This window comes from Nannospalax galili, unplaced genomic scaffold (genome assembly GCF_000622305.1).
Source record: "Nannospalax galili isolate Female #2095 unplaced genomic scaffold, S.galili_v1.0 scaffold646, whole genome shotgun sequence".
NCBI lineage: Eukaryota > Metazoa > Chordata > Mammalia > Rodentia > Spalacidae > Nannospalax > Nannospalax galili.
Window position 1 is genome coordinate 2136848 of NW_008355279.1, and position 15963 is coordinate 2152810.

The 15963-nt window shown below is 40.1% G+C and overlaps 1 protein-coding gene across 1 annotated transcript in view; it reads left to right on the plus strand.

Annotated features, from left to right (window-relative positions):
• The window catches only part of Slc22a16 (solute carrier family 22 member 16), a 78270-nt gene that overhangs the window by 16196 nt on the left and 46111 nt on the right, over positions 1-15963 (plus strand). Inside the window, 1 exon segment of the mRNA XM_008852451.1 lies at positions 7851-7968. Within this exon segment, the coding sequence (XP_008850673.1) occupies positions 7851-7968 (118 nt within the window).

Sequence of the window (15963 nt, forward strand, 5' to 3'; positions counted from 1 at the left end):
CTTAAGTGTACCCCTGCCCCAGTTTGAAACAACCAGGTGGCCTTGTAAAAACATGTTTTTCTTGCCCTGATTTTTTTCTACATTTTACTTCCTTATCTTGTGAAACCACCAGGGCTCATGACTGTAGTAGAAATTCCCCAGCAGGGCCTTGCCGCCTTCCACTCCCCCTGCCTTCTCTCCGCCCTTTACCTTCCCCCACCCTCCGCTTTACTATATTAACACTGTGTGATTGCTCAATAAAAGAGACTTGATCAGAATACTGTCTTGTCTCCATTTCTTCATGCCCCCTGTCTATTCATTCCTCCAGGTTCAGTCTCGGTGCCCCACGCTGTTGCTCTGCGGGTCAGGGCACCCTGAAACCCCAGCTGGCCTGGAACTCAATTTGTAGACCAGGCTGGCCTCAAACTCGTAGAGAGCCACCTGCCCCTGCCTTGAGTGCTGGGACTAAAGCCATGCCCCACCACGTACAGCTTATCTTAAACCCTTCTTAAGGGTGTAAATTTCCTTCTCCAGAGGAGAGTCCTAGTGACAGTCATCTCCCAGAGGCCACATTCTTACTCTGGGCACTTTGGGGCATACCAAAGTACATGTGCTTGAAATATTTTTATATTTAGTTTAAAGTGTCAAGCAGTGAACACATTTCAACATGTTACATTTTAACATTAATTTTGGAGGGCATACCATCATACAAATCATAGAAAAGCCATACTTTTAAGCATTCACATTAAAAATGTATAACTTTAAAATAAAGCAAAGTTCATCTTTGGATAGACATGGACACTTTAAGTGTTTATGGTAAAACATAGAGATTTGATCTTTACAATTGTGAATTTTACAAGCATGTGCTAAGCACCAAGAACCTAAGGACAGCAGCTTAGATGAGGGATGGCAGCCTAAGATAGCTGTGACTCATATCTAAGAAGAGACAGAGCTTTGTTATGGGCAGGGATGTACTTATTGAATGCTCACAGTTGCTGAGCATTACTCTTTTCATTTGACAGACTGCTGCAAAAATTATCACTTGGGCCTTTCCTGTTGAAATGTGTTCACTGCTTGACACTTGAAACTAAAAATATTTCAAGCACATGTACTTGGTGTGCTAAATAAATCTGCTAAAATACATTTGCTGTGTGACAAAAGTGGGATGTAACTAATGCTTTATAAAAACACAACAGAGTACAAAATATGTTAACTGGAAAAAATTGAATCTTAATGTGTAAACTTGGTATCCTTATATAAACATGTGTTGAATACCTATGGTGCCCAAGTTATTCTGCTTATTAAAAGCCTTTAAGAAGTTGTAGTCACAAGTCAGCACTTGTTTGGATGCGTTGTTGCTCAAACGAACATTGCTTGGAGGTAGAAACTCAAGAAATCTGTTAACATGGCCCCTCCCAGATGGCTAGAGCCCTTGGAGGAAAGAAATTAACATCTTCCTAGGGGGAACTACTTGATATGTTCAGTTTTCATTGGTTTCTATACATTTTGCTTGATATACCAAAAGTGTTATGGCCTATGATCAATTCTTTTGCACAGACCTGTTTATGTAGCTGGTAACCTTAACTGATAAGGCCACATTTTGCAAGCTGGCTAATTGTTTACTGTGAAAGCCACGGATCCCTCAAGTCCAGTATTCTTCTCTGGTGCAAGCCACTACAGGTGCAGAGGCTCCCTGGGCCCTTTGTGTCACCCCTGTGTGACTTGGGGGTCCAGGGGACTGACACAAACATGCTGCTGTTCTTTCACTTTCTGTAATGCTGCAAGCAAGGAAGTCCCCTTTTCTCTGGCCCTTGAGTGTTATGTTTTCTGCCAGCATCCATTAAAGAGCAGCAGATTGACTTAGTAATTTAAAAATAGACTAAAATCAAATTTCACATGCTTCGTTTGCCATCACCCTCAGCCTGGGAAGAGTCTTAAAAACCTTTTTTCATGATAAATACCTTAGTCAAAACTATAACATATTAAAATGATATAAGTAGAAGAAAACCTGGAATATCTAGAAATAAAAATGAAAACAAGTGAATAACAAATCCTTTGGATGATTGTAACAATCACTTATATAGAGCTAAAGAAATAGATGATAACTAGCAAAAATGATCAGTAACAAAACTCAGAGAAGCAAAAAGATGGGAAATATGAGACATAGGACATAGGGAAAGTTCTGAAATATATTTTAGAAATTCAAGAGAATTTAATATTAACAGTCTGGTCTTGAGCTCCTGGGGGCTGGAGACATGACTTGGTGATTAAGAGCACTGGCTTCTTTTCTAGAAGACTGGGTTTGGTTCCCAACATCCACATGGCATCTAACAATTGTCAGTAACTCCACTTCCAGGGGTTCTGATGCCCTCTTCTGGGCTCAGTGGGCATTGCATACATGGGTGTACTTCCATACATTGCAGGCAAAACACTCATATACATAAAAGAAAAATAAATAAAATTTTAAAGCATTAAAAAAGAAATACGCACATTGGAGAGATGGCTCAGTGGTTAAGAGCACTGGCTGCTCTTGCAGAAGACTTGGGTTCAGTTCCCAGCAACCACATGGCAGCTAACAATCATCTGTAACTCCAGTTTGAGGGGATCTGATGCCCTCTTCTGACCTCCGTGAGCATTGCACACATAGATACACTTACATACATGCAGGCAAAACACTCGTATGCATGAAATATAAATTAAAGAAAAAAATCTTTTAGCCTCAGCTTACCAAGAATCTAGGACTAAGTGTGTACTAGCACACCTGGCTCTATAGCAACATCTTAACTGTGAAGTGTTGAAAGCTTTTCTAGGAACAGATAAGGATATGTGAAAGGCCACTTCTGCTCAGCATTGTGCTGGAGATTCCAGTCGGTGCTGTAAAGAGAGAGAGGAAGAGGGGGAGAAAACTTGCTTTACATATAAAACTAAAGGATTACAATGTGCAATACTAAAAGAGCCCATGTCAACAGGAAAAAGACAATGAATTAGAAAAAATGAAGAGATTTGGAGTTACCCTGTAGAAAAGAAAATCTTGGGCTGGAGAGATGGCTCAGCAGTTAAGAGCACTGACTATTCTTGCAGAGGTCCTGGGTTTTATTCCTAGCACCCACATGGCGGCTAATAACCATCTGTAACTCCAGTTCCAGGAGAATCCAATGCGCTCTTTTGACCTCCCTGGGCATTGAATGACACGGGTACACTTATATACATGCAGGCAACACACTCATGCTCATAAAATGAAAAAAAAAAAAGTCTGAGGCCAGGTATGGTGGCATACACCTTTAATCCCAGCACTTGGAAGGCAGAGCAGGCAGATCTTGGTGAGTTTGAGACCAGCCTGGTCTACATAGTGAGTTCCAGGACAGCTGGGGACTACAGGGAGACCTTGTCTCAAAAAGACCAAAAGAAAGAAAGAAAAGAAAATCTCAAATCTCAATGAAAAAGGGGGCTGGCTGGAGAGATGGCTAAGCAGTTAAGAACACTGGTTGTTCTTGCAGAAGACCTGGGTTCGAATCCCATCACCCACATGGCAGCTAACAACTGTCGGTAGCTCCAGTCCCAGGGCATCTGACAGCTTCTTCTGACCTCTGTGGGCATTGCATGACATGGTGCACTTATCTACATGCAGGCAATACATGCATACACATAAAATAAAAATAATAAATAAAAATGTTAAAAAAAGAAAAGATGAAAGGGCATTGCTGGTATATATATAATCACACCATTTGTATTTCACCAGTTGTCAAAAGCAAAAGGTCTTGTACTTTTGGAGAGGATATGGCCTAACAGGATCTCTTGAATGCAAGTTGGGGAATTTTTGAAGACTGACTTAGTGTTACAGAGAGAAGTTAGTGATGCCCACAGTCTACATGCTCTAAATGTACCTTGGACATACTTGGAAAAGTCCACATGCATAAGGATATTCCTACAGCACTGTTCCCAGTGGCCCTACACTACCAACTCAGATGTCCTTTAACCTTGTCATGGACTCATGCACTGTAGTTTCTTCTTGCAATAGGAAGATTATGTGGCCACAAGATGAATATACCATGTCTACATGAAGCAACATAGATGAATTTTTCAAATATAATGTTGAGTGAAAGAAACATATCATAAAACAGTACACATTTGAGAAATAATATGCTGTGTTTTAGAAAGTTTCAAAGCAAGCCATGGATGGTGGTACATGCCTGTAATCTTAGCAACTGGGAGGTTGAGGCAGGAGAATAAAGCATTCAGGGCAGGCCTGGGCTACATAGTAAATTTCAGGTCAGCCTGCTCTACAAGACCCTATTTCAGAAAAACAAAACAAAAGTTCAAAACCATATAGCAAAACTAATCAATATTGTTTATAAAATTTGTTTCACTTGAAGTAGCATATAAAAGTGGTAAAAATGGAATTAAAATGGAATTAAAAGTAAGCAAATTGAATATCACCAAAGTTAGGGTAATGACTCCTCCTGAGAAGGGCCTGGGCTTTGTGATCAGATCTCTGGTTTGCTTTGTGATTTTTGGATGTTCATTTATTCTCTAAACTATATGTATGCCACATATTCTTACGTAATATGATAAAAAGAAGAAATAGAAGCTACTATCATAGGAGAGAGATTTCTAAGTGGAAATTTCAGTGAAATCTAAGTATTTTTAAATACTTTAAAGAAGTTAAAAACTTACATGTATGGATGATTTACCATGCACTAGGACTATAAATTGTCTCACACACTGCCAGGTAACTATTAAGGAAGCCTGTGAGGTGGGCATTGTTTCATTGACCCTTTCCCACTGCTGAGGAAAAGGAAGCATAGAATGTTCACTTGGAAAGAAAGGCTTTGAGCTGGGTTTTGAGCCCGGTCCATGTGCCTCAGAACAGGTTCACCTTAATTTCTGCCATGAGACTCCAAGAAATGATGAGACACTTCATATGCCCCAGATGGTCAAAGTTCTAGGGAAGCTTCCAGATGGAGAAGATAAAAGAAACACCAAGAAACAAAACCAAGATCAGCACTGGTTTCTTTCTAGAAAGAGTAGGTGGTTCACTGGTATGGGGTAGAAAAGACAGATGGGAGACTGTGGAATGAATGAATGATGTAAGCAATGATGCAGGACTGAAAAAAACAGGGAAAGATGAAGATATCTGGGAGGCGTTTTGGAACCGGTATGATGTGGTGATGAATATGCAGGGACAAGGAGAGCTGGAGTGGGGATTAAGACTTAGAAGCCTGGATGGCAGAAGATATTGCCGATCATTTCAGAAAGTGGTAGGAGAGTGCAGTATTCGAAGGGAGGGAAGCATGTTTGGATATTTATCAATGAGCTTGTACTATCTGTGAATTATGGAAAAGATAGGGATGGGATAACTGAGATAAAACTGCAGTTCTGCAGGACAGAGTTGAAAGGAACAACTAGGGCCAGAAGATGTGTGGCGAGGTAACAGCAAGTGATCAGGAGTCAGGGCCAGGGAGGTAGATGCATCACAAGGGCAGTGTGTGCTGTACAGAACATGGGAAAGCCTGCATGGAGGTGGGGCTGTTGGGAGAGGTGAGTAGAACCAGGAGAGAGTGAGAGCTGGATCCTGACAAACAGGTAGGGTCAGTGGCACCAAAAAAGTGAGGTATAAGAGGACCATGGTGGATCTTCAACGGCTGTGAAGGGACCTCAGAAAAGCTGTCACCTCTGGCTATCATCAGGGTGTGGGGTGTGGGGTGGGGGAGGGAATGAGAGAGAGCACTCATGGGAGCTGAGGACAGGGTGTTGTATCTGTTAAATCTGCCAAGGAAGTAAATGCAAGATGGCTGAAGAGCTGTGGGTCAAGAGAAGTTTCTTGTTTAGGACAGGTAAAGCTTAAACTGAAGGGGAGGAGTTAGAGAAGAGGGAAGGAGCCAAGAAGAAGTGGGTAGATGAAGGTCCTGGAAGAGCGGGAGGAAGAGGAAGCTGAGTCCAGATGCAGGCTGTGTGAGTAGGTGGGCAGAGCAGGATACTATGGAGTTTTGTCTTTGTTGGACTGTGTTTTCTCAGGAGATGGTGGCTCCTCTGCAGAGAGTGAAGACCATGGCATGGCTTCATCAGCAATAGTTAAAATAGTTTCAGGTGGAGTTCAGGTCTCAGATGGGGCTGGGGAGCACTCGTGTATAGGGCCAGCAGTCCCTACTAATATGTGTGGGAGCAGAGACGCCTGGGGAAGAGCATAGCAATGACAGTTTCCTATGCGTTTACGTTTCGTTTGCTGTGTCATTTAAACCTGCTGGCTGGAATATATATATATATATATACATATATGTATATATATATATATATACATATATGTATATTTTGTAGCATTAAAACTACTTGACAAAGATGACCCACAGGGAGAAATATATTTTCAAATCATGTATCTGACAAGGATTTTGTATCCAAAATATTCATAACTCTTACAAGTCAACATTCAAAAAAAGTAAGTGATTAAAAATTAAAAAATGAGCAAGAGACTCCACTAGACATCTCTCTAAAAGACTAAGTACAGATGGTCAATATGCACTTGGAAAAGTGCTCAAATATCCTTAATCATTAGAAAAATGCAAATCAGGGTCGAAATGATAGATTGCCTCATCGCCACTAGGTTGGCTATAATGAAAAAGGCAGGCAACCTCAGGTATTGGTGAGAATGTGTAGAAATTGGGGCTCTATTCTTTTCTGGTGGGGTGGTAGAACCAGGGCAGCCATCTTGGAAACAGTTTGGAGGTTCTGCAAAAAGTCAAACAGAATTACCAGGAATAAACTTGGGGGAATTGAAAACGTAAGTTCTCACAAAATCTTGTTGGTGAATACTCAAAGCAGCATTATTTATAATAGCTAAAGAGAAATAACCCAAATGCATGCCCACAAATGAACAGAGAAATGAAAGGCATGCTACTCAGTTATGAAAAAGAAACAAAGCGCTGATATGGATGACCGTGAGAGTATGCTAAGTAAAAGAAAGCAGGTGAAAGGCCACATATGGGTTGATTCCATTTATATGAAATGCCTCAGGCAAATCCAGAGAGAAAAATAGATTGGTATTTTCTCGGGGCCGGGAAAGGAGCAGGGAACAGGGAGTGACACCTTTTAAGTACAGTTCCGTGTAGGGAGATAATATATGAGTCCTGGAATATGGTGTAGGGAGATAATATATGAGTCCTGGAATATGCAGCCGCTAAGGTTATATAACCTTGTGAATGGACTAAAAGCCACCAAATAGTTTACTTGGAAAGGTTTTATTTTTACTTTTAGTTGTCCTTCTGAGACAGGGTCTCCCTGTAGCCCCAGCTGCCCTGGAACTCAGTATGTAGACGAGGCTGGCGCCTTGGACTCACAGAGAGCCTCTGCCTCCCCAGTGCTGGGATTAAAGGCGTGAGCCACCACGCTCGGCTGGAATGTTGATTTTCAACCAAAGAAATGCCTCTCTCAATTATGAGGATATGAGGCAAGTAGGAACCGTCTTGCAGGAGTAAAAGTTAGCAAGATATCAGTTTTTAAGGGAGGTTAGCAAGCGCTATGGCAGCCTTGGAGGGCAGAGCCAGCTTGGCAGGGAAGAGGAACCAACGGAGCTGAGGGCTGAAGTGCTTGGGGGTAGGAACTGGAAAATTCTCCCTCACTTTTCCCTCAGTTCCTGGAGGCCATGGGGCTGGCTCAGAGTGGTCCTGTGTGCACATTAGCAGCTTAGCTAGAAGCCTCTGCACCGAAAGGCTGGTCTGAAGACTCCGTGTGCTAAATCATGATTTGCTCAAATAAATGAATAATGGAATCCAAACGGGTAAGCTATTACAAATACAGGCCACACTCATCTGTCATTAACTGGGCAGGCTGTTTAAGCCATGACAACCCGACCTTCCACTCTGGTTCTTATTTTTCAGGCTCGGAAGATGAGTGGTTCTGTGGTCCACAAGCACTGGCGTATTTTTTTTCGGAATAGCATCGGTCTTTACATTTGATTATTACATCTTCATGGCCGCACGCTTTTTGCTTGCCATGGTGAGTTGTGTTTATTTCATATTAAATGTAACTCTCTTAGGTTTTTGCTTGTTTAGAATCTACTAAAAGGAATCAAGGACCAACCAATCTTTGTTCACTGTAGAAGTCTTTCTGTGGAGGATTAATGCCTTATATTTAGAATGGAACTCATTAAGATGAAAAATTGTTGCTTGCTAGGTAGAAATTTTGTTTGTTTGTTTGTTTGTTTGACTCTGCCTGGCATGCAATCCACATTCTATAGTTATGAAGGCATTGCTTTATTTCTAAGCAATCATGTTGGTCTAGTCAGGACCTGTATACATGAACCAAGCAGACAGTTAAAGAGTACTGTTAAATCATTTGTATATTGACTTGAGTAAAGAATGAAGAGAGACAGTAGGCCTGTGGGTTATAAAGAGCCGGAGAGAGGGATGGATAGGAATGAGTGTGAATATCAATGCCCCTCATTGACTTGCTCTCTGTATGACCTTAGCACAATAAATGCTAGCCTCTTTGAGGTGTAGTTTCTTCTAGTTTGTAAACTGTAGACAATAAAGCTGGTCTCACTGAGTTGTTCGTGGACTTGGTGAGACTGTAAGCATCCACAATGACAGAAACTGGCACAGAGAAGGCACCTCATGGTGCTGTTATTGGAAGTGGGCCAACAGGAAAGGAAGCTAGATGAGACTTCTACACAGGTTTCCAGACTGTTCAGATAGCAGCAGTGGCAGAAGTGGTTTTTATTTTATTTTATTTTAATTTTTTAATTTTTATTTTTGTCTTTTTTGAGACAGGGTCTCCCTATAGCCCCAGCTGGCCTGGAACTCACTATGTAGACCAGGCTGGCCTTGAATTCACAGAGATCTGTCTGCCTCTGCCTCCCAAGTGGTAGTGCTAAACGTGTGTGCCACCATGCCTGGCTTTACTTTATTTTTTATTTATGTGTGTGTATGTCTGTGTGTGGATATGTGCACTGGAATGTAGGTGCACTTGGAGGCCAGAAGAGGGCATCAGATGCTCTCAAGCTGGAGCTCAGCTGCTTTTGCTGAGAACAAAACTCTCTGCTGAGATAAACCAATTTATTTTTACTCCTAAGGTCATTTGAGGATCTGTTCCTCAGGAGCCCCTGCCTCTTTTCTTTTACTAGTTCCATCTATGTGAAGATAAGTCAAAGGTACTGCTCGACCATGGCTGCCTTCACTTGGAAGCATGGATGAGATGTTTCTTCTGTATTGACCCTCCTCTTTGTAGACTGGACACTGATTCAGGTCCATCTGGTGGGGTCTCCACGGCCTCCTTAATCAAGAGGACAGGTGACTCACCACAGTTACAGAACGTTTTGAGAGATACTTATAGTCCCTGTTACTGTCCACTATGTTGTCGGCACCCCCAGCCATTCTCCAGTGCTTGTCTGTCTGCTGAATCTAGTCAACCTATCTAGAGATCCTTGTTTTAGGAAGATGAACTGTTCCTCATCTACCAGCAATCAGTTATCAATATTCCTTTAGATAAGATTGGGGTCTGCTGTTCATTTTCCCAGTTCTGTGCTGGGTTACTGTCTGGGAGTCTTTTGGGCCACCCTGGCCAATAACTCAAAGGAAAATATCTCCTGTCTGGCATTGTTTCTTGTTATGTAGCCTTTAGCTATACATATGGACTCCTAAAAAATTATATTGACCCCATTAATCTTTGGTTATACTTTCCTTTCGGGTGTTTAAGACCCTACAATTGGCCCAGATAAAGCAATTTATTTTTACTCTTAAGGTCATTTGAGAATCTTCCTCAGGGGTCACATGAGCTTGGGAGGAGCCCCTGGCTCCTTTCTTTTACCAGTTCCACCTATGTGAAGATAAGTCAGAGGTCCTGCTCGACCATGGTTGGCTTCACTTGGAAGCATGGAGGAAATGTTTTCTCTGTGTTGACCCTCCTCTTTGTAGACTGGGCACTGGTTCAGGTCCATCTGGTGGGGTCTCCACAGTCTCCTTGATCAAGAGGACAGGTGACTCACCACAGTTACAGGACATTTTGAGAGATGCTCATAGTCCCCTGGACAACCTAGGAGGACAAGGAACAAAAACTGTCCTTTATATCCCTCTGACCAAATTAGTATAGGCCTCAAAGTATGGCTGTTAAACATCCAAGAAGATTAGTTCCACCAGTCTGGTACTTTTAGTTACCATGTGCCATGTAGATAGAGCTTGGCCAAAGATCAAATGCTCTCAGATAAACCTTGCCTAGACATATATTACATTCTTTGATCTGGTTGTATGCATAATTTGTTGGTAGGTTGTTGGCCTAATATGGTTCTCTCTGGTTTTCTAAAACTAGCTAGGCATTATTTATCTCTCACATTGTCTCCCCTTCATCATGGTTTCCCCAATCAAAGTGTCCCCATTTTTCCCATTTCTCCCTTAATAATACCCTTCTCCTACGGTCCCACCTCTCTTGAGCTCCTTCTTTCCCTTTATCCCCTACATTCCTTGTATAACCTTCCCTCCCCCCTCCCTTAAACTAACCCCATTTTTATCCATATCTCCCTTGTTAACACTTGTTTTCTACTGTTCTTCTCCTTCAGATTCTTTTTCTTTACCTCCCTGGTTACTTTTCATTATCCTGGTTCCTGTAGTTATGTCTGGATATATACTCACCAGGATTTGGTTCTAGGATCCACATATGAGGGAGAACGTACATCAATTTTTTTTCTGAGTCTGTGTTACTTCACTTAGTATAACAGTTTCTAGTTCCACCCATTTACCTACAAATTTCATGATTTCATTTTTCTTTACCACTGAGTTGAACTCCACTGTGTAAATGTACGACATTTTCATTGTCCACTCATCAATTAAGGGACACTTAGGTTGCTTCCATCTCTTAGCTATTGTGAAAAGAGCAGCAACAAACATGGATGTACAAGTATCTCTGCAACAGTCCTTTGGGTATATGCCAAGGAGTGGACTAACTGGGTCAAATGGTGGGCTTCTTTTGAGTTTTTTGAGTTCTCCTCACTGCTTTCCATAGGAGTTGCACGAATTTGCAAGTGGTTTGTTTTTTGATACTTTGGGATTTCTTTTTACCTTTTCCATAGTTTCTTCATTTAACTATTAAGGCAGTGTGCTAGGCACCGAGGCCATGGAGAGTGCCCTCGACTTCTAGATGGTGACAGTTTATTGGGCAAGTCCTTCATTCATCATAAACTTGAAGTCTTGTAAGTACAGGCTGGGTTTTGTTTTGTTTTTGTTTTTGTCTTTTTGAGACAGGGTCTCCCTGTAGCCCTAGCTGTGCGCTGGAACTTACTATGTAGACCAGGCTCAGTCTGGTACTTTTAATTATCATGTGCTATGTAGATAAGGCTTGGGTAAAAAACAAATATTCTCTGATAAACCTTGACTAGATACATATTTTGTTCCTTAAACTATTTGACTAAACTATAACCATAGAAAATTTAAGATTATGCGTATATTGCTTTTGTCTCATCCTTTATATATATCATAACAAACCTACATAGACCTTCATCACTTGCTTAGGCTTTCTAATTTTTTTCTATTTTGGAATATATCTCCATTCCCATATCTTTTAAACATCTTTTACATTCTCATTTTCTTTTTTTAAAAAAAATAATTATGAGACATAATAGCATTAATAAATTTTCTGTCTGTTGTGAGACTTCTTCTGGGGATGCTAAGCAATAAGGAGGTTCTAGTGTCAAGCCAATGTTTGATTAAAGTTTTAGTGGGGAACCAATAAATTTATTAAGCTTACTTACTGAGATAATTGAGGGGCTGCTGAGGTGTATATATGACCTGAGGGTATGCATACTGGGAAGCTTTTACCCAGCATGGGTCATGCCTTCTTTTCCTAGCCTCCCCCAGATTGTATACTTTAGCCTTCTCCAAATCGAGGAGGCCATGTGTGATTAGGGCCAAATTATATACAGTTGGCTGTGAAGAGTGACTGGATAATGCGGTGACCCTGCTTGGCCCTCCTATTATGAATGAGCACAACCGTCAACAAGCCCAATTGTGATGTTTAGCGATCAGGCTCAGCTGAAATCGTGATGATGGTAGTTATTTCATGCAGAAGGGACCACTGTATAGCATCATCTTATTAAAAGGACCACCACATGGAGGCAGGATCCAGGTGCTCTCAGGCAGTCCCCTGCATTCTCAGGCCCTCTGCCAGAGGGAGGCCAGAACTCAGCACTGTCTGGCGGTCTGCTGAGATCAGAGACGCTACACTGATGGAGGTCAGAACCCACCCTCTCAGGCTGTCTGCTAGGACCTCAGCCTTAGCCTACCAACACCAGATCTCCCTCCTTTTTTGACACAGCACCTCACTGTGTAGCCCAGGCTGGCCTTTAACTGCTTGAGAGGCTGTATGTGGCAGTATGATGGCAAGTTCAAGGCTGCCTGGGCTACTTAATAGCAAGGCACTCTCTCCAAATAGAAAGTTTAATTTAAAATGTGTCTGGAGATAAAACTATATATATATAAATAAAATCAGAGTGAAAAGTATTATAACAAACGTAATTTGACAAGTTCTATGGGTGCTAAGTAAACTGTGACAGAGTCAAGGCACAGAAAAGAGAGAGGAAGGTGCATATTCCAAACTCAAAAGCAAGAAATACTTTTAATATTTATCTGCCATGTACCACCTGTAACCAAATAGATGCTAAAACCAGCTACTTTTTGGAAAACAAATACAACAGAAATTAATTCATGGGTGTGTTAGCCCATCCATGTCTGTAATCCTATCTCCTGTGAGTAAGACTTAGGTGGATTTGATGTTTGATGCCAGCCTCAGCTACATAATAGTAAGTTCAGCCTGTGCTGGGCTTGGTGATGTACACCTTTAAGAGGCAAAGGCAGGCAGATCTCTGAGTTCAAGGCCAACCTGATGCTACAGGGAGACCCTGTCTCAAAAAACCAAACCAAACAAACAAAACAAAACAATATGTGTAAGGAATATTATCCCTTTACTATTACAATAGAAAGACTATATTTTTTCATTCAGATAATTTCAAATGGCTGAGGTCAATCCCTCAAAATCAAAGTTTAGTATATTTAAATCTATTGACATGAAGGCTTCTTGAGGGAAATGGTGCTGGGTAAACAATGTTAGTTCCCAGTCCTTCAGGATAAATATGCAAAATTATTAGTGTCTCTAACAGGCAGTACTATCTCTAGATTATGTGATTTCTCTTGGGTTCTGTTTTCTTTTCTGTTTGTTTTTTTATTTGTTTGTTTTTTGGTTCTGCTTTGTAGCCACACACACACAAAATCATTGGAAAACTACCTTTGCATAGGGAATTAAGATGCACACTGAGCTGTATCTGTAAAGTTTTTAGTAATCTACATAGGTTATTTTACAAGCCTATGTATAGAATCAGTTTATTTTGAATATTTCAAATATATTCTGAGTCACAAGAAAAGGGGTAAACAGGCCAAATAACTTTGAATAGTCAATAAGATTCCCGCCCCCCATGACGTTGGTGTGCATAGCGAGTTCATATCCTCACCAATGCATATTTGTGCTGTGATAAAGTAGCTGACTATATACAAATTTACAAAAAAGCAGCTCTTAAGAAAGATTAAATATTTTTATTACAATATATGGTCATTTTTTAAGCTTTTATGGAGTTAACATTATGATAGGTGCTTTAAGAGAAATATTTTTCCAGAAATTGTTTTATAGTGAAAACTAAGGGCAGCTTTTGCATTGTGGTGTGTGGGCAGATGGTCTTATTTGGGATATTAGACTATCATAAGTGTTCCCTAAAGGGAACACTGTAAGATTACATGGTAGAGAGAAAGATCAGCATGAATTTCTAGTTGGTTCTTTTCTTATATATTTATCTGCCTTGTAAATTTACATACGTATCAATAGCTTATTTTATAGGAATCATTGGGTGTGTACAATATTCACCAATTCTCCAGGTGAAGAACAGAAGTATGAGAAATATCGACTTCCTAAGTTCATACTTCTGGCCTTTGGTGGCTCTTCTTTGGAATGTATTTACTATTTATTTTATTTTATTTTATTTTTATTACTGTTCTTACCTATTGACATCCTATCTCATTAATTTTTTTGAAAAATTAGGAAATGCTTCTTAAGTTCCACAAAATATTTGATTTAGTTTTTCACATACAAAGGAAACAATTAAGGAAAGCACTTCACTATGTAGCAAGGAAATCTTAGAATCATGATGATGTTAATTCATGGTCAATATGTAGTCCTCTGCACACGTAACACTATCAGTACTTGAAGACTTGTGAGTTGGAATTGTGGATTACTTGATGGATCTAAATTATGGTGCACAACAGTCGTTCATGTTTATGTAGCAAAGTGCATTGAAATGTACTTGAAATAGTATTGAAGTATAAATGTAAAGATAGTTGTGAAAATTGTCTATTTTCCTTGTGTGTCTCATTTGTTTAGAGCATAAAATTTCTTTTTAAATTGTTCTAACTGAATAAGGCTAAATGACTACTGTAATTAAAAACATTTTAAATTTTTGTCATGAGTTTTTTAAAAAAGAAGCTATTGCAAATTATATCATTCCTGATTGCACAGAACTCTATGGGTGGTTTTAAATTTTATACTTCTTAAAAAAAAAGAGTGGAGATAGTGGACAGTCTGTATGGGTCCTGATTTCGATGGGAATGCTCAGTTTTTCTCCATTTAGAATAATGCTGGCTGTGGGTTTGTTGTATATGGCTTTAATTATGTCGAAGTATGTTCCCTCCAGTTCAAGTCCCTCTGGGACTTTGAAAACAAATGCAAGTTGAATTTTGTCAAAGGCCTTCTCTACATCTATTGATATGACTATGTGGCTCTTGTCTTTGAGTCCACTTATATGATTTATGACATTTTTGACTTACGCATATTGAACCATCCCTGCGTCTCTGGGATAAAGTCAACTTGATCATGGTGGATGATCTTTTTGATGTGTGTCTGTATGTGGTTTGCAAGTATCTTGTTGAGAATTTTTGCATCCCCACATCTCTGTAATAAAGCTGACTTGATCATGGTGGATGATCTTTTTGATGTGTGTCTGTATGTGGTTTGCAAGTATTTTGTTTGGTTTTGTTTTTTGTTTTTGAGACAAGGTCTCTCTGTAGCCCCAGCTGGCCTGGAACTCACTTTGTAGACCAGGCTGGGCTTGATTGCACAGAGATCTGCCTGCCTCTGCCTCCCGAGTGCTGGAACTCAAGGCATGTACCACCATACCTGGCTGCAAGTATTTTATTGACAATTTTTGCATCTATGTTCATTAAAGATATGGGTCTATAGTTTTCCTTTTTGGCTGTATCTTTACCTGGTTTTGGTATTAGAGTGATGCTGGCTTCATAGAAGGAATTTGGAAGTTCTTCCTCCATTTCTATCTTTTTGAATAAATTAAGTACTATTGGATATAGACCTTCTTTAAATGTCTGGTAGAATTCTGTGGTAAATTCATCCGGTCCCTGGCTTTTTTCAGTTGGGAGGTTTTATATTACTGTTTCAGTTTCCTTATGTGTTATGGATATTTTGAAGCTGTTAATCTCTTTTTGGTTTAGTTTTGGTGATTCCCATGATTTTAGATACCCATCCATTTCTTTTAGGTTTTCAAATTTAGTAGCATATACGTTTTTAAAGTATTTCCTTACAATGTTTTGGATCTTTTGGGTGTCTGTTGTGATGTTTACCCTTTCATCTATGATTGTGTTGACTTGGAGGTGCTTTTTCTTTCTTTTGGTTAACTGGGCTAATGGTCTGTCAATCTTGTTTATCTTTCCAAAGAACCAGTTCTTAGATTCATTGATTCTTTGTATTGTGTTGTTTCTATTTCATTAATTTCTGCTCTGATTTTTGTTATTTCTTCTCTTCTTCTTGGTTTGGGTTTCATGCCTTTCCAGAGTCTTGAGTTGGAATGTTAAGTCATTTATTTGTGTTCTTCCCGATTTTTTTAATGTAGGCTCTTAGAGCTATAAACTTACCTCTAAGAACCGCTTTCGAAGTGTCCCAGAGGGTTTGTTG